General features: G+C 42.8%; 4 protein-coding genes across 12 annotated transcripts in view; 1 reads left to right on the forward strand and 3 right to left on the reverse strand.

Annotated features, from left to right (window-relative positions):
- Nucleotides 1-2,129: 2,129 nt before the first annotated feature.
- LOC120903377 (protein sly1 homolog) lies at nt 2,130-5,027 on the reverse strand. The gene is made up of 6 exons (XM_040312789.1): nt 4,883-5,027; nt 4,666-4,825; nt 4,291-4,592; nt 3,261-4,224; nt 3,051-3,192; nt 2,130-2,983 (listed from the first exon to the last, which is right to left on the reverse strand). The coding sequence occupies exons 1-6, from the start codon at nt 4,908-4,910 to the stop codon at nt 2,657-2,659; spliced, it is 1,923 nt and encodes a 640-aa protein (XP_040168723.1). The 5' UTR covers nt 4,911-5,027; the 3' UTR covers nt 2,130-2,656.
- Nucleotides 5,028-6,759: 1,732 nt separating this feature from the next.
- Nucleotides 6,760-9,263, forward strand: LOC120901191 (protein ALP1-like). Its single transcript, XM_040308899.1, has 3 exons — nt 6,760-6,855; nt 7,340-7,417; nt 8,236-9,263. The coding sequence occupies exons 1-3, from the start codon at nt 6,760-6,762 to the stop codon at nt 8,983-8,985; spliced, it is 924 nt and encodes a 307-aa protein (XP_040164833.1). The 3' UTR covers nt 8,986-9,263.
- A 2,096-nt stretch (nt 9,264-11,359) lies between these two features.
- Nucleotides 11,360-15,205, reverse strand: LOC120903484. Of its 2 annotated transcripts, none has more exons than XM_040312940.1 (7): nt 14,488-15,205; nt 14,230-14,416; nt 13,863-14,159; nt 12,690-13,796; nt 12,477-12,616; nt 12,144-12,403; nt 11,360-12,075 (listed from the first exon to the last, which is right to left on the reverse strand). In XM_040312940.1, exons 1-7 carry the CDS (start codon nt 14,531-14,533, stop codon nt 11,443-11,445), a joined length of 2,670 nt encoding a protein of 889 aa, XP_040168874.1. In that variant the 5' UTR covers nt 14,534-15,205; the 3' UTR covers nt 11,360-11,442. The 2 variants fall into 2 exon arrangements, with proteins under 2 accessions (XP_040168874.1, XP_040168875.1); XM_040312941.1 differs by having other exon boundaries at nt 14,484-15,204.
- Nucleotides 15,206-20,177: 4,972 nt separating this feature from the next.
- LOC120905120 (arrestin red cell) overlaps nt 20,178-25,628 on the reverse strand; it is a 71,020-nt gene continuing 65,569 nt past the window's right edge. For 6 of the 8 annotated variants that reach the window (XM_040315870.1, XM_040315868.1, XM_040315869.1 and 3 more), the window contains exons 7-11: nt 24,994-25,137; nt 23,910-23,939; nt 23,479-23,565; nt 23,162-23,371; nt 20,178-22,684 (exon numbers count right to left, since the gene is read on the reverse strand). In XM_040315870.1, the coding sequence (XP_040171804.1) occupies nt 22,603-22,684; nt 23,162-23,371; nt 23,479-23,565; nt 23,910-23,939; nt 24,994-25,137 (553 nt within the window). In that variant the 3' untranslated portion in view covers nt 20,178-22,602. The remainder of the gene's footprint in view (nt 22,685-23,161; nt 23,372-23,478; nt 23,566-23,909; nt 23,940-24,993; nt 25,138-25,628) is intronic. The other 2 variants (XM_040315872.1, XM_040315873.1) reach the window with 2 other exon arrangements.

A 25,628-nucleotide genomic window follows, 5' to 3' on the forward strand; every position in this document is an offset into this window, starting at 1 on the left:
ATTAAGTAAAGCTTAATTCACATCAATTAAGGCACAAAACACATGGAAATTACATTTGATAATGATAATAGAAATTGATTACTTCATAATTGAACATTTATTAAACCTTATTGAATTCTTGCAAGTGTGTGAGCTACAACGATCGTAGTTGTAGCAGTGTGTGATCGGCAGAAGGTTACCGAACGGCCTGCAACGGCATTCGGTCTGTTCGGAAAACGAACGAAGCCTTGGGAGTACCCAAGACAAGGCCAAAGTAGACCCATGCACGATTGTTGCCATCATCAGTGGGCGGCAGTGGAGATCAACCAAATGCCGAGTGGAATGAGTTGCAATGTACATATAATACGCTATTAAAATAATGAAAGGATAAAATTAAAGACCAAAGAAACATTCATAACTAAATTTTATACATTTCACAAGCATGTAAAACAGGTTCGAACGTTCCCATTTTCTAATAGAACGAGTTCATTGTAAAAATATCGTTGACCTGCAGCCGCTTCAGCAGCACTGTAAGTATCACCGACACCTAGGAAGAGTATCATTTGCAAATCAATTTCAAGTGCACAGCCTTCACCGTCAAACCGGTGTGTAATTGTTGAACATGCCCCCAACACATTGTACCATCGCCTATATCAAGGTTTGTTTTGCCGGGCGATCAACCGTACCAGTTACAGCTACATTTTGGGTCATGTCCAAGAATGAAGCGGTTGCAACGGTTTGCAATTGGATTTTGAATGGGCATTTGCAATGAGTGGTGCTTCGAAATGGGTTAAAATTAAGCAAAATGATACATTTTACTTTAAATGTGTCTTCTTCGTGTAGAGAAAGACTCCCACCGAATCGAACATTGCATTGCGTGAAAGTCGCCAACTCTTGCTTACTCAACAATATAAATCAAAAAGCATATAAAGCTCACCGGTCCGTTGAGGAGTAAAATGTTGTTTTCTCCGACCGTTGAATCACTCGCTTAGTGCAACAAAACCGTCCCATAAAACATTGCTTCGTTACTTTCGCTCTCAATTGGCGTTCCTGGTTCGGGGTTTTTTTTCCGCTGTCCAATTTGATCATTCGTCGATCATGTAAAGGTGTCTTAAATCGAGCGATAGAAAGAGTGTTACTAAAAATAATTACTCCTTTTTTAAGCCTACTTTTGTCTTCATTGTTTGAGTCGGAATAACAGCAAATTGTGACAATAAAACTAATAATCTCTCATAAGGAGCGTAAAATTCTGTTTTTCCTTTGCTAAGGACCTGCCTCGCAGGCAGTTATAACGTATGCAGTCAGATTTGTAATTTTAACGGTTGAAAGAACTAGTGTTGGGTTTCAGGAATCTTTTGTTGAGATTCATTCATATCTTCAGTGATAAGTGATTTGAATCTCGAATCGATTCTTCAAATACTCATAAGTTTCTAAAGATTTAGGATTCATGAAAGATCCACAAGGATTCATGAAAGATATCCAAGAATCCATGAATCATCAAAGAGTCAAAGATTTATACAGGTTCCCATAATTTCTTGGGCTCGTCTCACGATTCGATTTTTGTCGTCGATGACGATGAATCATCGTGTCGTATAGATTTTTGGTTGGTTCACATTCAATTATCTTTTATTAGTATCATTCGATTGGATATCAATACAATTGAACCAAAAAAATATGGGAAACGTCCAAGAAATCGTGGACCTGTTGTGTGTTCAAGCCTCGCATGGACCGTTTCTCGCTAGCAAAACAAACTATCCGGCTGCGTGGTACTTGCCAAGAAGTCTCAAAAGCCTGTATAGGCTGGCATGATCACGTACGTTGTTACGCCAAGAATAATAATAATGAAAAGCTCAAGCACTATGAATTCTTGGAGATTTATGAATCCTGTGAGATTTGTGACTCTTGCGAGATTCATGAATCCCTTGAGATTCGTGAATCTTTCGAGATTTATGAAACTTTGAGGTTGATGATTCTTTCAGGTTCATGAGTCTTTGAAATCGAGATTCAAAATCATTGAAACATTTCAAAGGTTCACATTCAGATGTATGAATCTGAATCAGATTTACCCAACACTAGAAAGAACACGCGCGTTTAATCCACAATACTTAAAATGCAAATAATTTAGAGCACACTATTATAAGGACTTTGAGGATTTTTCCGACAAAAACGTATATTTTTCTTTGAATTTTCAAAACAATAAAAAATTAAGCAAACAATAATCCTTTATGACAGAAGAAACTATCTTGTTAATGAAATTAGCATCCACGCCGGGCAATAATGTCTCAGCGTCGACAATTTTTCCTTTTTATTTTATATATTTATCAATACTAGGCAAAAGTTATCCGAATAAAACATAATCGGGTTGGTACTGTCCCTTTTGCCCGCTGGCTAACGTAAATGCGATGCTACCCAATATAAACGCTTCGAAAGCTAACGAAACACAATTAGCAACGGATTGTAACCATCTGCAGAAACATAGAGCCCTAACTAGGAAAACTAGCTCCCCCTCCCACTTAACCCCGTTAATAATCCTAGCCCATTGCGTTAACGACCCTCACTATCATCGCCCCCCCCCCCCCTTCTAGCTAAGCTCACACCGATCATTTCCTACCGCCAGCCGCCGCACAACGCCAAAGCAACGTGCAATGCCTTCCCGGCGCACCGGATCCGATTTGCTCTATACGCCACCGATTTCCTGCCCGAGCAGTGACAGCTGTTTTAAAAACTGTTTCGCATTCGTTAGCGTCGAGGCACCGTAAATGATGCGCCGGATGCTGTTGGTGCTTTGCTTGGATTTGATAAAGTCCACCAAATTCTGGTACTCGATGTAGTTACCGCCGCCGACCACAAACACGATGGCGTCCTGGAAGGGGGCCCGATTTTTCGGCACCACATCACTGCCCTTGAGCAGCTTCGGGTCGAGGTAGAGATAGTCGTCCACCTCCGACCCGCCACCGGACCGGCATTCCATCAGCTGTTCGGTGATTTTGGTTACGGGAAGATTCTAAAATAAAAAGAGGATAATTATCTAGTTTACCTTTAAATCGACAAGATTTTGGTAAACTACGCACATGTCTTTTCACCACCAAGTTCTTCACGCCTTCCATCACGAACGACGACCCCTGCGATACAAGTTTCGAGAACATGGACACCGTCTTCGTGCCACTGCCCTCGTACTGGTTCGAGTTGGTAAGCGTGCTCTTCATGATGCTCCTGCAAGAACAAACTCCCCTTTTAGTAACCGTTAGGAATGATTTTCTCCTCCACCCAAAAGCACTTACTTCCACCGCTGGATGTACGGTAGCGGGGACAGATCACACCCGCACTCCCGCAGCGTCTCCTCGATCCGCTTAAACTCCCCGTCCGACACGTTGCTGCAGATGTAGTAGATGATAAACAGTCGCATCTTGTCCTCGGGCAGCCCAAACTCGGGATCCTTCAGCACCTCACTGAGCGCCCGGTCCAGTGCCTGCTTGGACATGATTTTTTCCTCCAGCTCAAAGAACGAATCCAACCGCCGGGACTTGATGTAGTTCAGGATGGAGGTCGCTATCTTGGTGTGCATGTCGATCAGCCGCTTCTTCTCCAGCAGCTGCGGCAGCGAGTTGACGGCGCTCGTCAGCTTGGCCGTGTTGTCGTTCACCATCGAGAAGGCGGCGTCCGACTCGCCATCGATGCCCATGGTCGTTTTGAGCTTCTTGATTTCCTCCTCCGACGACCGGTACTGCTCCAGCTCCTCCTGTATCGCTTCGGCAACGGTCGGGAAGGGGCTGCCCTTGTGCGTACACCAGAACCGGTCGCGCGCATCCAGATCGCACGCCTTCATCTTTGGCTTGGCCCCGGTCGCCCCGTACTGCTGCTGCTGGTCGGCCGACGGATCTTCCTCCACCACGACCCGGTTCAGGGCGAGCTCGAGCACGTCGTGCGCCAGCGCCTGGTACGTCCAGGTGTGGTGCAGCGGTGTCGCCATATCGATCGTACGATCCAGCAGCACCAACAGCGGGCGCTGAAAGCTGAACGCGCCCGTCTGCGTCGCGTCCATGTGGAACAGATTGTTGCGCGCGTCCCACAGATTTTCGCGCAGCTTCTTTTCCAGCTTGCGGGCGACCATTTCGGCGGCACTGTTCTTCGGGCAGCGTATGATGGGCACCGTGCCGAGCGTTACGAACACCGCGAACAGGCTGTCCACAATGCTGTCCATAATGTTTTCCATCTCGACGTCTTCCGTGTTGGCACGATTAATAGCTACAATGCGATAGAGATGGTTTGTTAGCAAAAGGCAATAGCCAAACACACAGCCACACTCCTCACCGTAATACGAAAGAGCATCGCTGTTCTGGTGCTTCAGCACAAACATATCGTCCTCCAGGGTGATGAAGTTCAGGTACTGGTCGTACACCTTGTGAATGTTCGCTACGCATCCCGCCTGCAGTGCGGCCGCGGCCAGATCCTCCAGCCTCTGCCGGGAGATGGGCGCGATAAAGTTCAGATGGTACACGTCGTACAGCCCGTTCTGGAAGTCTTGCGCGATGCGGCCCAGGTTTTCTTCCGTCGCCGCACAGAAGTATATCGCCGGTACGTCCGGTATGGAATCACGGTCGGAATGTAGCTGGCTGAAAAGGGAAAACACGTCGTTCATGGGACTGTCGGCTGCGTGCCGCTACGGAGCGTTGGCGCAATATTTACATGTGCAGCGTAATGCCCATCTCCCGGAGCTCGCGAATCGATATGAGCGGGGAAATAATGTCCTGCCCGACACGATCGTATATCAGCAGCTTCCAGACGGGTTCGGCCGATATCGCTTTCGTGATGGGTTGATTGAGATTTAGCATCTGCTTGATAGCATCTAGGAAGGCAAATTGCATCAGTACGGAGTGGGCACAAACCGCCACACAATACTTACTAATTTGACGATCTTTTAGCGTCGCCATCGTTGGTAGAGTTGGAAATTGAGCTGGATTTTTTTGTAGGAAAGGCGAATAAATAAAAATATATTTAGTGGCAAACTGTTCCGTGCCGATACGGATTCGAGTGACGTTGACGATATTTTTTTTTTTTATTCGTCATCGGCTGACAACTGTCATGGTGCGGCAACGTAAACAAACTGCTGCATGGGCAGAGTGACCAGAAATACCGTTTTATCTGTATTCCTACCAATTTTTTATATGCCTACCGATTCACAGATGACCGCCCTAAAACTACCGTTTTTTTTTCCTTTATCCTACCGAAAATCACATATATTCAATTTTCCAGTCGTTTAAGTTTAATATGTGGCGCTTGGGATGCTGTTTCCAGGATCGCTATCCTCATTTATTACTTATCGCGCTGATGCAAGTTTGTTTGCCTGGCACTTTGAAAAATGCTACATGCGTTTTGAATTCAAAATTTTATCCGTTAAAATTTATTGTTCATAATAAGTAGAAAATGTCAGTTGTGGGGATTCCGAGAATTACTCGTCAAAGAAAATCATTTAAATTTGAATTTGAATCTCGCTGTCGGCGGTTAAACCCAAGTGCCACAAATCCACTAAACGACCACTAAACGGCTTCTAAACGACTCAAGCTCTCTACCTAAACGGAGTATAGAAAGACTTCGTTTAGCAGACGGCAAACGACTCATGCAGTCTAACACTGCTTCTAGACGACCAACTTTTGTACCGCGACAATTTTCGGCGACAATTTTTTTTGACAGATCTTTGTTCTAAACCTGCTGTTAAAATCGAAAATGTCGCCGAAATTTTATATGGACGTCTAGAAAGCAAATGTCGCAAATTGTGTTGGAGCTGTCAAATTGTATTCACTTGTGATGAAGCTGTTTTTTCAATCTTGAATTGATTGTTCGGTATAAGCAGATATAAGGTAGACACAACTCATCTAATGAAATGTTGTATAAGTTTTCCTAATTTAAAATATACTCAGCAGGAAAATGAATCGAACAAATGTTTTGCTGGGATATACAGCTGCATGGACCAATTTTATTCGGTTGCATATACTGCAACTGAGACAACCCCAAAAGCGGTTGTGGATGCGACCTATTCTACGAGGTAGAAATGAAGATGCAAGTCATAAGTACAACAAAATATTAGAAGAAGAATTGGATAACACCGTCGTGAATTTCCTTCGACTTTCAAGAAAAGATTTTGATTATTTACTGGCTCTACCCAAGCGCCACAGATTAAGCTTAAACGACTGGAAAATTGAATATCCATAGAAAAAAATGAAAGCTCCACAGCTTCATTGGTTTGATCAATAGATGGCGTATTACAACTCATCATTATATAGCTATCATTTTCTTGCAATGTGTTTCGACAAGTTTCATCTTATCATGACCTATATAGCCTTCTAACTTTCCGAGCAAAAATCTATTTGAATGGTCGTGTGGTCAGATACGTGGGTATCAACACCAACGACCATTACTCAAATCTCACTTGCTTCAATGCTGGTGGTTTCCATTGGAGTTTAGTATTTAAACAATCGTATCGCCGTTCTAGTTCTAGCGATGCATAACTTCAATGCGAAACCATACAACAGTACAGAGGAAATGAGAAAGCTCTCCTCCAAGCGAGGAAGCTCCGCTGGTTGGGAATCCCACAAACAGATGGCGCCACAAGCTTTTTTGCTATTTTTAGAATGCATGAGTCGTTTGCCGTCTGCTAAACGAAGTCTTTTTATATTCCGTTTAGGTAGAGTGCTTGAGTCGTTTAGAAGCCGTTTAGTGGTCGTTTAGTGGATTTGTGGCACTTGGGTAATCACTCCTAAGATTGCAAAAAAAGATACGGAGATGAGAAATGCTATAAGTGCTAGAGAACGTTTGATAATAACTTTAAGATTTTTGGCAACTGGGGACAATTATAGAAGTTTGGAGTATACATTCAACGTAAGTATTTAGCTATTAACATGTTTATATAATTATATATTTACTGACTTCCGGATCAACCTGCACCTGCCGGGTTGGAGACATCCGTTAGTCAATGGTCTAATGTTGTTGACAACATGAAAGACATCAAAATATATTGAAATCGTCTAGCAACGTAGACGCTTCGTTCGCTGGCAATTCTGTACAACTGCAAACAAGAATATTGCTGAAGCCTTTCCAGAGACCCTAAAGGTTCAGTTACTGCAAGCCAACAGTTAGAATGCAAGTCGATCATGCTTTCTTGCATCCATCGGAGTGACTACCACAACTAAATTTACTTGTTTTCGATTTTCATTGTTTACATTTTTTGGATTAACCGAACCTACGGGTACACTCGTGGCACCCACAGATGGGAATCCATTCCGATTGCCTCGCATCAATTGCGGGTTCCGTAAAATGAATCTTATAACCAACAACTAATACTTGTATATTGATCATCCAATAGGTTTCGGCACAAACAATATCTACGTTTATCCCAGAGGTTTGCGATGCTTTAATCGAAGTTCTTGGCAGTTATGTACAGGTATGAAAAAGATAAGTATGTAATCTGAAGAAGAAAAAGCGTCCGATTATACACTGAAGAACAATAAAAAAGTAGTGTGTATGTACCGCAAATGTTCGTTTACAAGGACTTATAGGATTTTCTCAATGAACGAAAGTAGTTTAGTCAGAATTATCTAAAAAATTTATTGATATTATTTTCGAAGGATCTTTTTGGGGTTTATTGGAATTTATTCTGAGTTGTAATATTTTTCATAACGTGCCGTGCGTTCAATAGATATCATAGTACCAACACGGGCTACTATTCCCTTACGCCTCTTTGGAGACCATGATTCAATTTCTTTGGCAGCACTGACAAAGAAACGCATTTCCTCACTGCCCTCATCATTAATCGAATTCAACAGAGTTTGTGAAACTGTTGAAACTGTTTTTAGAGTCTGAAGGACTTCTTCATTATACGCCAAATTGGCCTCTACCCGACGCTTCCTCGTTTTTCCAGCCTGTTGGTGAGGCGTAATTGTGGGCAAAGGTGGCTCAGGGACAGCGGTTTGCTCATTGTTGGCTGGTGACGAGGGCGACGTCTCGTTGGCCGTTTGTGGGTTCGTTTGCTCCTCTGTATATATTCCTTCTTTAAAGTTGTTCTCAGGATAAAGCCATTCAATTTCCAGCGATTCCTCCGGAGATGGCATTTCTTGTGGGGTTGGCATTACACGTAGAGATCCCTAAAAAAACATGAGTGTCTTTATTGCAATTCTAACAATGATTTTGATTTTTAAACTGGATGATATGGATAATATGAATGAAATATGGATATATTAATAATTTTTCTTTTTCTTGCAGCTTCCATCAAATCAATGTGAATGGCTGAAAATTTCCAATGATTTTAAGCAGCAATACGGTTTCCCTAATGCCATCGGGGCTATTGATGGAAAGCATGTTCAAGTCAAATGCCCGCGTGAGAGTGGAAGTGACTATATTAATTATAAAAATTTTTTCAGCATTGTGCTTCTTGCCGTTGTTGATGCCAATGGTAATTTTTTGTTTGCCGATGTTGGTGCAAAGGGAAGAATTTCGGATAGTGGGGTGTTAAAGCATTCTCGGCTATATGAGCTCTTAGAAAAAAGAATGCTACATATACCTGAACCGCGACCAATACGAGAAGGAGAACATGTAAGAGTGCCTTTTATGTTACTCGGTGATAGTGCGTTTGCTTTCACAGATTATTGTATAAGACCTTTTGGAGGCGACCCAGAACGACACAATCATACTCAGCGGAAATTTAACGAACGGCATTCCAGAGCTCGTCGCGTTGTAGAAAGAGCATTTGGGATTCTTAGCGCAAGATTTAGGGTATTAAGAAAGGCTATGGAGTTAGAACCTGGCATAGCCAGCAAAGTAACGCTAGCGGCAGTTTACCTGCATAACTTCATCCGAAGAGAAGCATCAATCAGGACTAGTGATAATTTAGTATTTGCTCGACCGGATGCAGACAATCAGCTTACAAATTTAAGAAGTATAAGAGTAAGACATAGTGACCGACTAAATGATATAAGAATGTATCTAGCAAATAGTTTTTCGTCTGTATCATAATATTAAACATAATGATTTTATGGATTATTCACGAAATGAATTCACTCTACGAATATGTTAAGCAAACCAGCTGGACTGTCACTACTTGAGTAATAAAATAAATATATAAATTCACAACATACAGCAAGTGTATACCAATAAGATAAACGATTCCTCGCCTTAAGAACATACCCTTCGTGATTTCGGACATAGCCTCATTCGGATCGTTTACCCGTAGCAAATACTACCTATCCGCCTGCTTAGTTACGACGAATGGAGAGGGAGAAAGGATAACATCACACCGTGAAATGTAAGTGTAAAAGTATGAGCATATCTAGAACGATTCAGCGTATCCGTTAACCTATGAAAAAGCTCTCTCTGCTTAGATCTGCCTTCTTTTTTAAAATAAATACCAGATTGATTTTATATACATACCAACGTATCTACTGTAGTTCCACATTCGTTGGTCACCGACATGAAACTCATTGCATCATATGCAAACCATTTTTTTCTATTGGGTTGCGCAGCTAAAATAAAATAAAATTATAATATTAGTTTTAAACATCGTCTAGGAAACTGAATAGAAATTGCTTATTTCATTTAAACATTGTTTCTATCATTTTGATACATTATGCGAAATGGTGTGCATCCTTTCCTTATCCTTTGATGCCTAGGAGACGTCATAGTATATGCTCCAAGTACAGCTACGTTCCAACTCACATCAACATCAACACATCATACATACATCAACTACTGAAGGGCGGGAAGCTGCGTCTGGAGGAAGCATCCGGTGGGAATCCGTGTGCCGGGTAACGGTACGGGGGCAGCCACGAGTTTTTCGCTTAATACAATTAAGCTATTTGTCCCACTTTTCCACACTGTTAGCTTCTTAGTAGGTTAGAATAGAATTACCATAACGGTTTGTGATACACTTAAATCGATAGAGCAGTCGGCCAGGTGCAAGAAAATGCAATGGAACCGTCCATTGGATCGGTTTCGATTGAAAAAAAGTATTGCGATTAAGATTTTACTGAAATTCACAGTACTGCCAAGCATGGTGTTCCAGGTGCTCGATTGTTTTGTTTAGCCTATAGTAACGTAACCTATTTCTTTATCACACATAATTTACTTACCAGATCCCGTTTGTTCGCTGCTTTTGTAAACACCCTTGAAGTGTCGGAACGAGCTTTGCAGAGATTGCCACTTCTGCCGCAGCTCAAATGGATCCTTTCCCATTAATTCTCCAATTGAAGCCCATGCGTCGGCCTGTTTTATTTTATTTTTATAGTGTATATCACGTCGGTTCCATAAGCATTCACGCATTTGTACTTGCTGAATGAAGAACAAAGAGTCTTCCTGAGACATGTTTGCACCCTAAAAACGAAACAAAAGAGTAAATAAACAAAGTCCACTTATTGATATTGTTTTGATTGTTTGTTTCGTGTACTTACAGTATATTTATTCATATTGTTCGGCACAACCACAGGCAACTTTTCCAAACTGACGTTACGCGCAAAAAATGAATAGAGATTTTGTGAAATTTTCACAACTCTGCGACACTCGCGGGCTGCCGGATGTGTACTAAAAACGATAGGTTTTGACAGCAGGTTTAGAACAAAGACCTGTCAAAAAATTGTCGCCAAAAATTGTCGCGGTACAAAAGTTGGTCGTCTAGAAGCAGTGTAACCGTTCAAATAAACAAGCGCGCGACGAAAAATAGCTCAAAATTTCGCTCGGTGTAGATCAAAGTAGCTCATTTGACTCGTTCAACCAACTTGTTTTTTATTTGAAAACACACAAATATAGGTTAAAATGTATTCAAATCTATTTTTTTGCGTTTGGCATTGATCTGGCTTATAAACAAAGTAGATAATTCGATTATTTCGGATGAAGCAAAAATGTCGCGCGCGACGAGTAGCTCTGATACTCGATACGATTGTTTAAATACTAAACTCCAACGGAAACCACCAGCACTGAAGCAAGTGAGATTTGAATAATGGTCGTTAGTGTTGATACCCACGTATCTGACAACACGACCATAAATATCGATTTATCCGACAATCGCAGAAGTTTTTGCGACAATCGCAAACGAAAACTGCCGATCGTCAGGGAAACGGAGCAAGGCATCAGAACAGAAACGACCCTCCTTACGATACGAGATACGTGTGTGAGAGAAAGTTGAAGCAGTTAGTGACGAAATAGATAAGAGTTAGGGACGACAAAAAGGTAAGTGAAATGAATAAAATGGAAGTACTTTTTAATTCTCTTTAATAAAGTTTCAGAACCGTCTCGAAGGGGGTTACCGAAGATCCATCCTTACAAATAAATAAGCAAAGTTTGATGCTGCGGCATTTGTATGGTTGTCCGTTCGGATCTTATAAATGCAGTTCATGCGTTTTATATTTAACAGCAACTTTCTTTACTACCTATCACTACAATCTTCATTCTTCTTCATAATTACCCCTCACGGGAAGCACCTTACGCAAATAAACTTAGTATACCACCTACGCAAACGACCATCCACAGTGCAGGCAAGAAACGTATCCTTTCCCCACCATTACCATCGCTCATACATCTAATCCCTTCGTGCCGTATAACGAACCGCACCTGATCCGGAAACCGGCAATCGTTTTCATTGCACATCACATTCGAACTTTCCAACCGTACCGTATAGTACAGCGATCGGCACGCATGATCCATAATGCCGTCGCACGGGCGGGTGTGATTGAACCACAGGCTTTCCAGGCCCGGCCCCGTCGTTTGGCAGTGTTCCGGTGCGACCCGATAGTTGCGCCCTTCACACACGGTAAATTCCCCATAGTCGGTGTTCATAAACTGTACCCGCACGTGCTCACTGTTGCGCAGGAACAGCTGCCCCAACCGGTAGCGCAGTTCCACGCCGGGCGTAAGATACTGTTCGTACTCTTCGCGCACGACCGGCGCTCGCCACAAGTCACGATTACTGGCGGTGTGGCAATCCGGTGCCATTAGCCGCTGTGGGATGGTGCGCAGTATTTGGCCTAGCTGATCCTGGAAGGTTGCGATCGCCGTTTGACCAGTTTCTATGATGTGGTAGTGCTCATCGGCCGATCGGCTGTGTGTAGTGCCCGTCTGAAGTTGGAAGAAGAATAGCGTTTAATAAAATAAAAAAGAGCATAAGGGCATTAAGCTGGTCTTACAAAGTTTGTTAACTGCCGGAAGGTGGCACCATCGTTCGTGACAAACGCAAAGTACAGATCGGGAAACTGCTCAAACGATCCACGCAGCATACGGCGGGCACTCTCGAAGTCAGCGTTCGCTATCCGATGCGATTGGGCAAACACCAGCACGACGGGCGCATTGGAGCCGACTGTAAAGTTGGACCGCTCTTGGTCCATCTGGGCCGCAAGGGTACTGACGATCGAGGCGAAGCTTCTCGAAAGGGATAGCTGACGGGGAACTGCAATCAGAAATAGAAAGGTACTTATAATCGGGTCCAAGTGTGCATTAGAAGGTAAGGTAAGGGATCGTACATGATCCTTGGAAGCGAAGAAGCTGCTCAAAGGTTGAAGATATACTGTAGGTCCTGTTCACCATGTACTCGCCGGTAGTACCGTGCACAACGGAAAGGGAAGAACCATAGCTCGAGACATCGATAAGTTCTACCAGATAGCTGCAATTGAAGTTAAAATCTTATTAATACCTTTCATTTCGCACCAGAGCGGCAACTCCTGAAGATACATTACGATATGAGCTGCAGATTGTGATACTCATCACGCGAACCGTCCAGCACGACCGTCAGATCAACGTTGGGTTTGACGACGAAGCTTCCAGCCCCGGCAGGGCACTCCGCAACAGTGTCCAGCAGCAGATTCGCTTGCTCCACAAACCTATCCACCGTTGCGTTGCAGATGCTCTGCATCAGACGCTCATCCACCACCACACTGCCGGTAGTGTACTGTAACAGCTCCACAAACTTGTACGTTTCCTGCTTCAGCTTATCCTTCTCGATCGAGCGGAGAATATCTTTCCTCTCGCAGGCACGCGTCACGTCGATCGTTTGCTTCTGAGTCGGTGATTCCTGCAGTTCCTGCTCCCCATCAAACACCGCATGAAACCTGGTACTGCCGACGGCTTTTGCACTAAACCGACCCCTACCGTCATCCATCTGTTCACGCTCTTTTGCCATGGATGACTGTGACATTGGTCCTCCGGTTCTTGGTCTTCCCTGTCCCAGCCCGACACGCCTCCGATGGGAGATGGTTTCGATTGCCGTCACCGGGATGCCCCGATCACTGTAGTACATCTCCAGCACCTGGGAAAGGCGTAACCGGCGTAAGCGTTTGTACAGCTGGGGTGTTTGCTGCGACAGGAAGAACCCATCGATACCGGCCAATATTTCACTGTCTGTCATTTCCCACCGCCCTGCGTGCGTTTCCGACAGATAGCGAGCCCGTGGCAGGTACGTATCGTTCCAACTACCCGCCAACCCAACGATCACATCCTTCACGAGCGCCGGGCCCTGGTAAAGGCACACCTCCGCTAGATCGCCCGCCAGTCCAGCGGCGTACATGTTATCGATCGATTCTAGCGATGCAAACAGCTTCTCGAGCTGCTTGCGCGTGTCCGCCATGTCCATGGTTTCGAGATTTTCGTACGGATTCTTCTTTCGATACGCCGTCACAAACTCGCTGATGCGTACGTTCTGGGGCATCAGACCGGCGGCGATCGACATGATCACCGCACCCGGTGCGATCGTACCGTAGTCGGCCGTGTGGCTCGTACCACGCTCCAGCGGGCACCGAGAAAGGGGACGAGCGAACGTGGTCCGATTGGAGTTACTCTTCTGTGATCTGGAAAGGGGGCATGTACATTAGCATTAGGATGAAATCGCTTGACAAGCGTCAGCAAGGTCTTACTTGTTCTGCGTGATCCAAGGTGCTTGCGCGTTGCCATCGCTACTCATGAGTGTAAGTGGACAGGTGACCCGTTCGTCGTCCCGCTGGTATGGTTCTACGGAGCTGCTTAGCATACGGTGCAGGTTGCAGATTTCAAACGGTGTCAGGAATGCGTCAAAATCGATCCTCCCGGGAACGTTGGACACCAGCTGCCGGAGAAGCGCATACTTCGGCACCATTATGCCCCGGGGGCTGTACGGTGTGACCCATTCCGTTTCGGCTACACCCGGTACCTTTTCAATGCCATCGACTCGCAATCTGAAATGAGTCAGACGGCTCAACAACGTAAGTGGATGCTCCAGGAACAGCAAGAAACCTTCCGCCTTACCGGTGTATCAGCTCTGCACTAAGCAACCGTATATCGAGCGTGGTAGGATTGTTCCGTTCGATCTTTCGTATCAGCTCCAGCAAAAATGACAGTGTATGTGGAGGACCTGGAAGGGTTCCATTGCCTCGGTAGCAGCGAATCAGCTCCTCCGGCAGATTGTAGTTACCCTGTATCTGGTTCGCAAAGCCTGAGGAACGCAATGAAGATCATTTCACATCGTTTTCACCACATTGAGTGTCTTTTACATGACGTACCTACCTAGTACAAGGGCGCACAAAAGCACCCAAACAGCTTGCCGCTGCATCTCGTATAGGGGGAAGGGCTCTCACAATCTTATCTCGTTTAATCTAAACACTTGCTTCCTCCTCCCGTTGCGTGCGTTTTATCAGTGCGTTGTTTAGGTGCGGTTACGATGACTAACCACCTGGGGTGCTACGGTTTGGTACCAGGCTCAGCTGGAGCATATTCTGCTTTTGTGGTATGTAATAGGGCCGTTTGTCACGAGTAAGGTTATGTGTTTTTAACCTTTTCTTTTCAATTAAACTTTCACACCAACAAACCTCCAGTCATCACATACAAAAAAATCACATATTTAGGTACTTTCCTCAAGCGTGAGGAACATACCTTCACAACAATTGATAACGATAATACGCACTTTAACACACGATTAAGGGAAATAACAGATTGTGCGTAGGAAGTTTTGGAATTCACAGTTACACAATAATATACATTCTGAGTAGCATCTCCCGCTTCACATTTTGCGGCTTAAACGATCATTTTTCACTCCTCTCGCATAGCTGTGACCTCCGCACACATCAATGTCTCGCGCAACACTAAACTGTGTAAGGTCATACGGAGAGTTTCCCTTATCTAGCATACCTTAAAGCATGGCTTGTAATCTGATAAGCAAAGCGTGTATCTTTCAAAAGCGAAGACCAAAGGAACGGTCTTCATTTCAGCACAGGTGCATCTATACTGAACAAGTGCTTGGGTCTAGGTCTTTGATATTAAGGGTAGACCTATTGACTATTAACAAGATCTTAGGTAATCTAAGCGAGGAGTACGGAAGATGTAATTACGACATCTAGCCATTCCCCAAGCAAACCCTCAGGCAATTCTGCTTTAGATACCATCTACGTCCGTGAGGAGCCATCCTAAGACAACGGTTAGCAAAGTATAGCTGCTTACGACCAGTTGCAGTTCCTGATAAAATGGGTTATTTGCCCGTTATTTGTCCTAAACGGTTTAGACTACTTATATTCTATAGTCTTCGGACCCCTGGCTTAGGACAACAGTGAAATTGTTAGACTAATTTCCATAAAGGAGCGATTCTTTTTAAGAAAATTCTGGTAAATTCTTGAAGACTGTCAGTAAACTAACAATGATATAGTTCACTGCAGCTAGTATACATCTTATATATCTCTAAAGATTCATCTTCTCTTCTTCTTTGGCACAACAACAAGTAAGAATAATGTGTGCGTGAGTTGAATCCTGCAAATTGAATCCTAGGCGAGGTGAGTTGAATCCTAGGCATTCGTGAATCTCAAAAGACTCATAGAGTTCTGGGGGTTACAGGCTGATACAGGCTTTCGAGACTACTTTGCAAGTAACACGCAGCCGGATAGTCTGTGCTTGCTTCGGGAAGACGATACATGCCAGGCTTGACCATTGTTCCATGACCACTGATAGCTTAAATTCAATATCTTGAACATCATAAATCCCTAAAGATTGTTGAGTTTTCATATAGTTATGAATCTTTGGGCAGGGCGGTCCCGTGGTACAGTCGTCAACTCGAACGACTCAATAACATGCCCGTCATGGGTTCATGCCTACAATGGACCGTCCCCCGTAGGAAGGATTGACTATCCGCCTGCGTGGTAATGAATAAAGTCTCCAAAGCCTGTATGGGCCGCTATGTCCGTGTAGGACGTTACGCCAAATAGAAGAAGAAGAAGAAGATGAATCTTTGGAAATTCATGAATTTCAGAGATTCGTTCATCTTTAGAGCTTCGTGATTCCTTGGAGATTTATATATTTTGTGGATTAAAGATTCCAATCACTCAACGCTGAAGATGTACATCAACGGAAGAGTATCTCAACGGAAGAGTCATTAAACACAACTCTCATTCAAGCCATGCATGAAATTCAGCATAGAGGCAAAATAGAAGACACAGGCATAGCGAGAAAATCATGACTTTTAGAGGAGTTCTAGTAATTCAAGTATTATTAGCGATTTCTTCATATTACACCCGATCAGTTCTATGATGTTATTGTTTGATCTTTAGAGATTCATGGACATTTAAAAATTCAATTGTATCAAATTTAGACTTACCAGTTACGTGATTCACTTTGACGATTCTGATTCTGATTATGGGGGCCTTCACGATTCTAGTTAGTTTTTTGTATGGAGTTTGACAGTTGGAGGCTGAAATCATGTAAACAATCCATACAAAACCACACAAAAAACTAGCCTGCGATTTTCAGTCTAGAAAATTTTAGCCTAAAAGCTAGAATTAGATTCGAGTACCTCCTCGAAAACGCGGGTTTGTTTACATTTATCCCAAGGTGCATTAAATAGATCATGTGATCGAATCTGGAATCAAAGTGTATGTAGTCCAGGTGGTCTCATAGCATTTTTTATAACCAAATTTGAATAAAACTTTTTGACAGAATGGGTGAACAATTTTGTTCAAACAAGCTTTCTGGAGGCTTGACGAATACTCAAAACACTCTTAAACCCTTCATTCAGAAGCAGAAGCGATAAAAATCAGCCTTCTAAATTCATACACCTTGGGATTAGTTTACCTATATTATACTCACTTAGATAGCTGCTCGAAAACTGCTATACAATGCAAACAGCTGACAGGCTGAAATTTCCGCCTACGAGCTTCAAACGGAAAGCTTCAAAGCCCCTATATCCAGTATATCCAGTTGGACTTTTTCGTTGATAGTATTCATTAGGTTTTCTTTCGAATTTGTGTAAACTTGGAACTAGAATCACATTAGAATTATTAATTAAAACTATTAATTAAAAAATGAATTAAAACAATCAAAGACGCTATTTTTTACACCAAATTATATTTTTGTAAACTTGTTCTTCTGCTGGCTCCCTCATCGTTTAATTTTATGCAAACCGGTTGCATTTGCAAACTACAGAGTTGTGTGTTGTTGCTGTTACTTTTATCGTGCATTTGCGTTTACCGAGTTCTTAATTTCCTGCTTTGTTGACCATGCACACGACCACAATGCAACAAGAGCTCCCGATTCAGCAAGAGCCATGCTGTGTACTGTCTGTTTATTTCTGCCCATAACGTTGGTAAAGTTTGTTACACCGTTGTTTTGTTTTCTTCTATCTTTCGGCCATCCTCGCCTTGCCCAGTCCTTCCTTCCTTCCTTCCTTTCTTTCGCACAACGCCTCGCTCGCTTAGCCTGTGTGTGGTGTTTGTGCGCGTAGGTTAGTTTGTCCTCTAATCACGGTCGTGGATTTTGTGTGCACACATAGCGCAGATCTAAAATACTATACCATAATTTTAAAATGCTTTACACTTTTTGCACCACTTTTGCTTCTTTTATTTGTTGTTGTTGGGGTTGATTTGGACATACAAAACGAATGATGCGTTAAAATATATCTTTCTAACTGCATGTGTGTGTGTGTATCCTGCATAAATCGTGTGAGAAAAGACATCGACACATGGGGGAGATGAATGATTTTGCAAAAGAAGATTAAATTACAACACGCGGTACGTGTATTACTACTAACAATGTTCCGGTTTCGGCCAACGCTACCTCTTACACTTCCTTCTCTCTCTCTCGCTCTCTCTCTATCTTCTCTCTCTTTCTTTCTTTCTTTTAGTATCAACTATTTTCCCTTCTGTTCGTTTTCCCTTTCTCGCTCCGCTGCGAAGAGAATGAAACTATTTTATAGCGGTTAATAGTGTTATTTAGGTATACTTTTTTTATATTTAAACGTTGCAATGTGTTTTCGATTGTTACATTCAGCCTTTGCCTGCTTCTCCGCCTATCACACCTTTTTTCCCTTTTTCGCATTTATATTCAGCTTTGTAAAATCCATACCTCACCACTGAACTGTTCTCTGGTTGTGTGTCTATGTGTGCGCGTGTACATTTCCTCTTTTATTTATACTAATGCTTTCTGCTAATCAACGGGATTGTTTCACATTATGGCCTTCGTGGTTTAGTAGTTGGAGTGAAATGGCATACCACTAAACTGTGCGGGCTGATGGGGTAAATGGTCGAAGATGAAATGGGTACAGTACACACGCATTTTATTGGAGGCTTCCCTTTATGCCTTGGATGGTGGTTTAGTTTATCTACTTTTGTGGGTTAAGTTTTCCATTTACTTTAAATTCATTAACGTTCACGATCATACAGTGAGATCCACTGCCATACCTGTGCGCGGAAACGGAGTTGAACATGTCTGGAAGAGGCCACGCGCATTCGTTTTGGGGAGTTTTTTTGTTTGTCCTTTTTGTATATTTTTGTCTTAACCACATTGACTTTTGTTATCTGTTTTCGAACACACACACACAGCAATCTTCTCCCGGCCAGTTTGTTTTAATAATGGGTGTGGTGGTCGTGCTGGTGGTACTGTTCCGTGTCGCCCAGGACAGTTCCCAAGATGAAATCTTCCTATTTGGTATTACATTTAATATTTGTCTATAGCGTTGAATAAGGTTTTGTTTTTTTTTAATTTCCTACCGAGAAATAGTCTCCATAAAAAACGGAAATCCATTCACTTGATTTTAGTTTAGTATAAATATCTTCGTGCCTGTGTCTGTGCGTTGTTTTCTTGTTTTCTACCATTACACAATTCCAATTAGCCGTTGTACAATTTTTGTCAATTTGGACTACAACGAAACGATTTTTCATGAAACAGTGCGCACCCTGAACAGATTAAAGCAATATGAACTCTTCAATCAATACAAAACGCAAATTTCGAACAACTCCGCCAGGAGCTCTTCATGATTTCCCAAAAACAGACTCTGTCCCGTCTGCCCTTCTCAGTGTGACCGAAAACTATGAGTAAGTATTGTCATTCGGTTGAAAAATGCGAAAGGTACACAATTTTGTTAATTCATCAGGCTTTTGGGTTCGTGAGAACGATTCGAACGGGCCTGGTATCTTCTTCTGGATCGACAATTTGCGCTAGAAAAATTGTACGTGCTTGCATTAGCGTATCTTTAAAAAAAAACGGGATTGTGTAATACTTTTTAAAGCAAGATTCGCCTATAGTTGGTTAATTGCATTTCAAATAAATATTCACAAATACGCAACATAAGCTATTTATAATACATTTACATACCAGCATGGAAAATGTGCTTCAATAAAATACACCTGCATGCAGTGCTAGCAGTATCAACGCAATTTCAACACCTCTGTTAAACATGACTGAAGTTTCCATCTTACTGCCTAGATTTCCTTACACCCTAACACCATGCCTTCTTCCTGGACACTGATGACAGTGTAAACTGTATTTCGTGTATTTTTGCTCTGCGTGTTATGTAAATGATAAACATGTTTTTTTGTTGCAGGTGATTGTACAAAACACTGTTCGCCCGCGTACAAGCATGCACACAAACACACATAAACACTATGCAGAACAACAAGCGCATCCACACCAAAGACAATGAGTAACCGAAAAGAAAAGGGAACAGGGGTAGAGGGGGGTTGTGGAAATCATCCGGTTTATGCCTTTCGTTTTGTGTTCTACATGCTACAGTTATCTAAAACGGTTACGAATCATCTGCCTGCGGCTTCTGTTGCCACCTTAATGCCACTTGGAAAAATGTCCTCCCCCGCGGGCAGCAGAGCGCGGGCGAATTGTACAAATTGTGATGAATACGATCACATGTAAGAGAGAGAGAGAGAGAGAGAGGGAGAGAAAGTGAGACAGAGTGTTGTTGTGTGTGTTGTGTAGAAAACTATTTAAAAAAAAACAGCTCCCTGTCTAGTGCGCTCGTGTCCTCGCGGGTTGTCGGACAGTAGTGCACAGCTTACACTTAATTCTCGATCGTTTCGATCAGTCAAAGGCAAGCGAAAAGTTTCCCATAAAATCGAACACACGTTTTACATGTAACAGAGAGAGAGAGAAAGGGGACTGTGGCTATCTTCTGTGCTTCTCTATTCTTCGAACCATCGGAAATCACGGAATTAATCTAAACAATCCCTGCATTTAATCAGACATTCTTCGCCCGACAACCCGTTTCGTGTGTGTTTTTCGGGGGGAGCAATTTCTCTGTTGAACGACACAAAAAAACATCAACGTACGCCCTGCGCACGAGCCTCGAAGGACACACAAGAAAGAACGAATTGTTAAGTGCTGCGCGTGTGCGTCTGTGCGCGTCTGTTTTGTCCTTACATTGAAGCTACTGCTTCCTTTCATTCTACACCCAGTAATACAACGGTAACTGCTGCAGTGAGGTGCTTTCATTGAGGGCGCGCGGTAAGGGTAGGTATGTACGTCAGGAGCGGAATGGCGTTAGCGTTGGTTGACGGTTGTTTATTTCGTATAGTATCTCTTACACATCGAACATTTCTACCTAACACGTTGTTTTTTTTACTGTGTTTATTCCAATAAATACTTTCTTTTTTCATCCTCTGTGTTATGTGTGTGTGTGCGTGTTTTCTCACCTACAACAAACTAGTTATATTAGTTGCGTTTATAATGAAATTAAAAAAAAGGTATTGCGTTTGCTGGAATTTTGAAAAATAGCGAACTACGAACGGAGAGCAGCTTGAGCGATACATTCCTGGGGCCCCAAATGGTGGGCTTTTTTTTTTTGTTTTTTGTGCGCGCCTTTTAAAATATCAAGCGAACGGGCTCTTCCTCTCATCGTGTCAATGGAACAAGCCTTTAAACGCAACGTTACTTACAATTCTAACTAAATGTGCCTGGCGTAGTAAAAAAACAAAGCTCCGCGTCCGAAATATGGTTGTGTTAATGACTGTGCGCGCGCACCGCAACTTTTGCCACACCATATGCAATGTACGTTCAGCAACGATCGTGTGGTCGTTACTTTTTTATACGCCTACAGTTGGAACAGTGTTCACAGGTTAAATGCACAAAACCGGGGCGGAGAGCTCACTCCTTGCGTGACACACCATTGCTTTTGCCCTATCTTTGTAACAGCTCTATACACACCCTGGGACGGCGCAATATGGAGCCGTCTTCTGCTGGTGTGATATAAACATTATAATTAAATCTTCCACATATAAACCATTTCTGTGCTTTAATACAACTTCGTCAGGGAAAAATACAAAACTAAAAAGCGTTGAAAATAGGCTCCATGTGTACAGAGAGAAATATATGAATCGTTCATTTAAAAAGCAAACGTAACTTTCAAAAACGACTTCATGGATCGTTATCTTTGACACCTAACAGTTGCTTTGAATGTATTCGGATTTAGAGATGGAAGCGAAGGTGCAAAAATCTCTCCTTTCGTTCTCTCTCTCTCTCTCTCTTACTCTCCCTCCGCAGTGTGATGGCAGTTGAAGTACATGCATTCTATAATTGCTCTACCATCTGCTGAATCTGATCTGGCTAACACGCCGTGCTAGGTGCTAACTGATTTACACTCACACTCACACACACACACAGACACACACAACACGCTCGGAAGATAATTGTTCTCTGGGAGAACGTAAATGCGTGTTTCTATTATACGTGGACCGTACTGGCACAGTACCGAACGCACGCAACACACCGTCGCAGGACTGGAAGATGCGCCAAAGGGAAGGAGAGTGCAAAGAATGAGTTATTACGCCCCCCCCCAAAATGGACGCAAATGGATGCAGCAGCGGAACATTGTAATGGAAATTTATCTAGCGCGCTGAAGCCGGAATTCTTGGTCCTTAACGTTATTAGTGACAAATTTCTTTTTGCCGCTTTGCTCGGCCACTCCAATCGTGTGCGTTAAATGCATCTTCGTGTCTGTATGTGTGTGTGTGGTGGTGGCGATGTTGCGTCTAGGAGTTGGTTGAGGAAGAGCTAGACAATCGGTTTTTTGAAAAAACACACATCAAATATGGATACTTTGGCGTAGCTTAAATTATCTCTGTTGGTCGTTTTTGTTCTTAATAATTTTGTTTGTTTGTTTGTTTGCTGTTGTTGTTGTTAACGTTCTGCTAACCAAACGACCTTTGACCTTTGCCTTGACCAATGGCGCTTGTAGCGTAAGTGCGTGGCGCGTGTGTTTGTCTCTCGCACACCTTTGTTGACTGAGGGCAACCGGTGGTGGGTTTGAACCGGTGTATCCCCTCCCCTCGGCAGAAGTTACTTCTCGGGAAATGCACACTACAACACACATTAGCAGCCGACGCCCATCGCACGAAACTGTCCAAACGCTGTTAATCCTTAAGCTTCTGTTTCAGCGCCCTTCAAGCGTAATCGAGCGAAATCCTCAAATATAATATCATCATCCGGACCGTTGTCGTCTCTAAAAGGGTAGAAAAAAAACAAATATTAGAATATTACACAATTTAAAAGTCAGAAAACATAAGATTCAATCAAAAAGGACATGTTTAGCTCTATTCCAACATGTTCATGTAACTCCCTCTCAAGGAAAACGGAGTCGCAAAACGGTCTACTTAAGGGATATCTGTTGTGCCATTTTTACTGCTTAAATCTCACCAGTGTCCGACAAATGGCCACTTTGCAAACCCATGTCAACAGACAGAAGGATACGCCGGTGGTGAGGTTACCCACCAAACTCACCGAACTGAACATAAAATACTTCCAAAAACATGGCACGAACACGATATGCAAAAGCACAACCCTTCCCGGTTCTGATGGTTTGCTCCAACAAGTTGAAGCCGTAAACGATTTGCAACGAATTAAAAATAATAATAATAAAGCTGTCTAACACTCACACATACACACACAAAAGGGGGATGGAGCAAATGTTTTTTCTTACCCGTCCAGCTGAATTAGATTGGGACCGTCCTCTTTGGAGGCGTGTGCGTCCCCGTTGTTGCTGTGCGAGCCCATCTCGTGACCGGCCTGGTAGGAGTGTTTTCGATCCGCACTGTTGACTGTTCGGCCGGGCGACCGGTCGCCTATCACGGGTTCGTCATCGTCCGGCTTCGGGTGCATGAGTATGAACGGTAGCTCTGCCACCAAATCTCTGTCGAAAAGGGTAAAAAACCGAAATCACAAATCAAAATGGTGTGCTGGTGGAAAGCAGTAGAAAGGGAAGTTTTTTTTTTATTTTATTTTTTTGTTTATATTTACCCGCCGAGAGGAGTGATGCACAGCTTAACCTTTACTTTATACTGCACGATAATGCCCAGGTTTTCTCGTTGTGAAGGGTCAGCAATTCTGATGCATTGGTACGTGTAGGTGTGGAGAAGATGAAATAGTTCGCGTAAACAAACGAAGAAAAAAATCATTAAATTGTGCCCGTGAAGATAGAAATATGTTCAAGGTAACCCCATTGTACAGTAAAATTTGGGAAATTAAGCAGTAAGCTGTATTATAATAGTAGAAAACAGAAGATAATAGAAAAAGTACTAAAACAAGGTACAAGCTAATACGAGATACTACTACAAATCATACAAATAATACAAACAAATTAAATAGAATTCAAATATCTTAACCACGTGCAACTGAACTAAACATTTTCTACAAAATTGAATGTTTTAAAATTCGTTCTTCAATTCTACCTATATTTTCCATCCACCAGTGTGCGAGACCTGCAAATTATGTTAAAGTGGATTAGAAGTGGGGAAAAGCGCAGCGCAGTAAAGGAGTGGGACAAAGGGAGTGGTTAAAAAGGGAGCAGTAAATGTGCAAGCAGGTGAAAGAGGTGCGAACAAAACAAACAATCACAAGAAAAATTATACATAAACTCTCATATATATCAAACAATTAAATGTAAAGTAAAAAAACACAAAACACAAAACAAAATAAGTAATAACAAACAGACAAAACAAAACACAATTTAGCTGCTAACAAACGAAACAAACAAAAAGTAAATTAAATTTAAACATAAAACATGAAACATAATGAGCGCCCAGACAAGATGAAAACACAAAGATGAAAATTATAAAAGCTTAATTAAACAAACATTTTTTTAAATAAAAATTAAAATAAGTTTCAGCAGACAAATCTTAAAACTTTTACTTTCCGTAATTATAGCCAATAATTACACAAAAACAAATAAAAAAATAAAAAAATAGCAAATAAAAAAGACATGAAAGAAGAAGAACATCATACTTCAATCAAATCGTATAGCACGCATTATAAAGCTTCTCTCTTTAAGTCAAACAAAACAGATAACGAAACAGAGAACAACAGACCTGCGAAAACGAACAACAAAAAGTAAAAAAGACATAAAACAGAGTGCTATAACGAACGAATGTAACGGCACAGTGCACAGAGAGAAAGTATAACAAGCTCCTAGAGAATCCAACTAGGAAAATGGGCAACAAAAAGCAATGTAGCACGGAGCAGGTACAACATCGTGAAACTCTTTCCGATGGATCAAACAAACGAAACAAAAACAGGAAGAAAAAAAAGAAAGAAAATAACACATGAGAAGAAACTGTAAAAAAAAACACGACACATTTGCCTAGAGCTGGGACACAGAGTACGCACACAACTAGACTTCGACAGTGGGGGGAGTCGAGAAGGGGGGATTTTGGCCCGTGTGTGTGTGTGAGAGAGAGTTTAAGATAGGAAAGAAATGGGAAGTGGGTTAAGAGGGGAGGGAGAGGAGAGGAGGTGAAAGATATATCAACAACTTACAGCGTGCTCGAGGCCAGATTGGTGTCCTCGTGCTTCAGCTGCCCGTCAAGTGCCAGGCCCCACTTGTCTTTATTATTGGCCAGCAGTGGCGTCAGCGTAAACACTTTCGAAAGCGTGAATCCGGGAGCAACCTGGCATCCGTCTCTGTTGCTCGACGATGTGGAGCAGGTGGGGGATGTGGGATGTGGGTGTAGGGGGCGGGTATAGGAGTTCGTTGTGTTGCGATGAGATAGATTGGCGGATGGCGGTTCGCGTTTCGTGTGCGCAACCGTACGCGTTAAAACAATCGACGGATGGGTTTGATGGCGTACGTAACGAGTGTGATCGTTAGCAGGACGTTTTGTGCAGGAGCAAAGGGGAAACAACAGGAAGCGCACACAGCAGACAAAGAGTTCGGGCGCATCATTTGAATACACACCACCGCAAGGGACGCAGATTCGAATATCATTTCCCGACGCGGCGACGGATTGTGTGCGGATTTCATTGTTGCGTTGCGAGTGTGTTTATATGTTTTCGCACGTGTAATAGAATATAGAGCACCAGCAAACGCACACACACATCACGGCGGGAGGGCGTGTTGTTTATTGTTGCATCAATGTCCCGGCAAATACGGAAAAGGAGCGATAGGGAGAGAT

The sequence above is a fragment of the Anopheles arabiensis genome, chromosome 3 (genome assembly GCF_016920715.1).
Source record: "Anopheles arabiensis isolate DONGOLA chromosome 3, AaraD3, whole genome shotgun sequence".
Taxonomy (NCBI): Eukaryota; Metazoa; Arthropoda; class Insecta; order Diptera; family Culicidae; genus Anopheles; species Anopheles arabiensis.

Bases quoted from the DNA above. Each gene is read 5' to 3' on its own strand.
- LOC120901191 (XM_040308899.1), top strand. From the start codon at position 6,760: ATGAGAAATGCTATAAGTGCTAGAGAACGTTTGATAATAACTTTAAGA. The intron at 6,856-7,339 runs GTAAGTATTTAG...ATCATCCAATAG, and splicing joins GTTTGGAGTATACATTCAAC to GTTTCGGCACAAACAATATC. The intron at 7,418-8,235 runs GTATGAAAAAGA...TTTTTCTTGCAG, and splicing joins TTCTTGGCAGTTATGTACAG to CTTCCATCAAATCAATGTGA.
- LOC120903377 (XM_040312789.1), bottom strand. From the start codon at position 4,910: ATGGCGACGCTAAAAGATCGTCAAATTA. The intron at 4,826-4,882 runs GTAAGTATTGTG...TTGCCTTCCTAG, and splicing joins GCTAAAAGATCGTCAAATTA to ATGCTATCAAGCAGATGCTA. The intron at 4,593-4,665 runs GTAAATATTGCG...TTCCCTTTTCAG, and splicing joins ATGGGCATTACGCTGCACAT to CCAGCTACATTCCGACCGTG.
- LOC120903484 (XM_040312940.1), bottom strand. From the start codon at position 14,533: ATGCAGCGGCAAGCTGTTTGGGTGCTTTTGTGCGCCCTTGTACTAG. The intron at 14,417-14,487 runs GTAGGTACGTCA...TGCGTTCCTCAG, and splicing joins TTTGTGCGCCCTTGTACTAG to GCTTTGCGAACCAGATACAG. The intron at 12,076-12,143 runs GTAAGACCAGCT...TTCCAACTTCAG, and splicing joins TCCGGCAGTTAACAAACTTT to ACGGGCACTACACACAGCCG.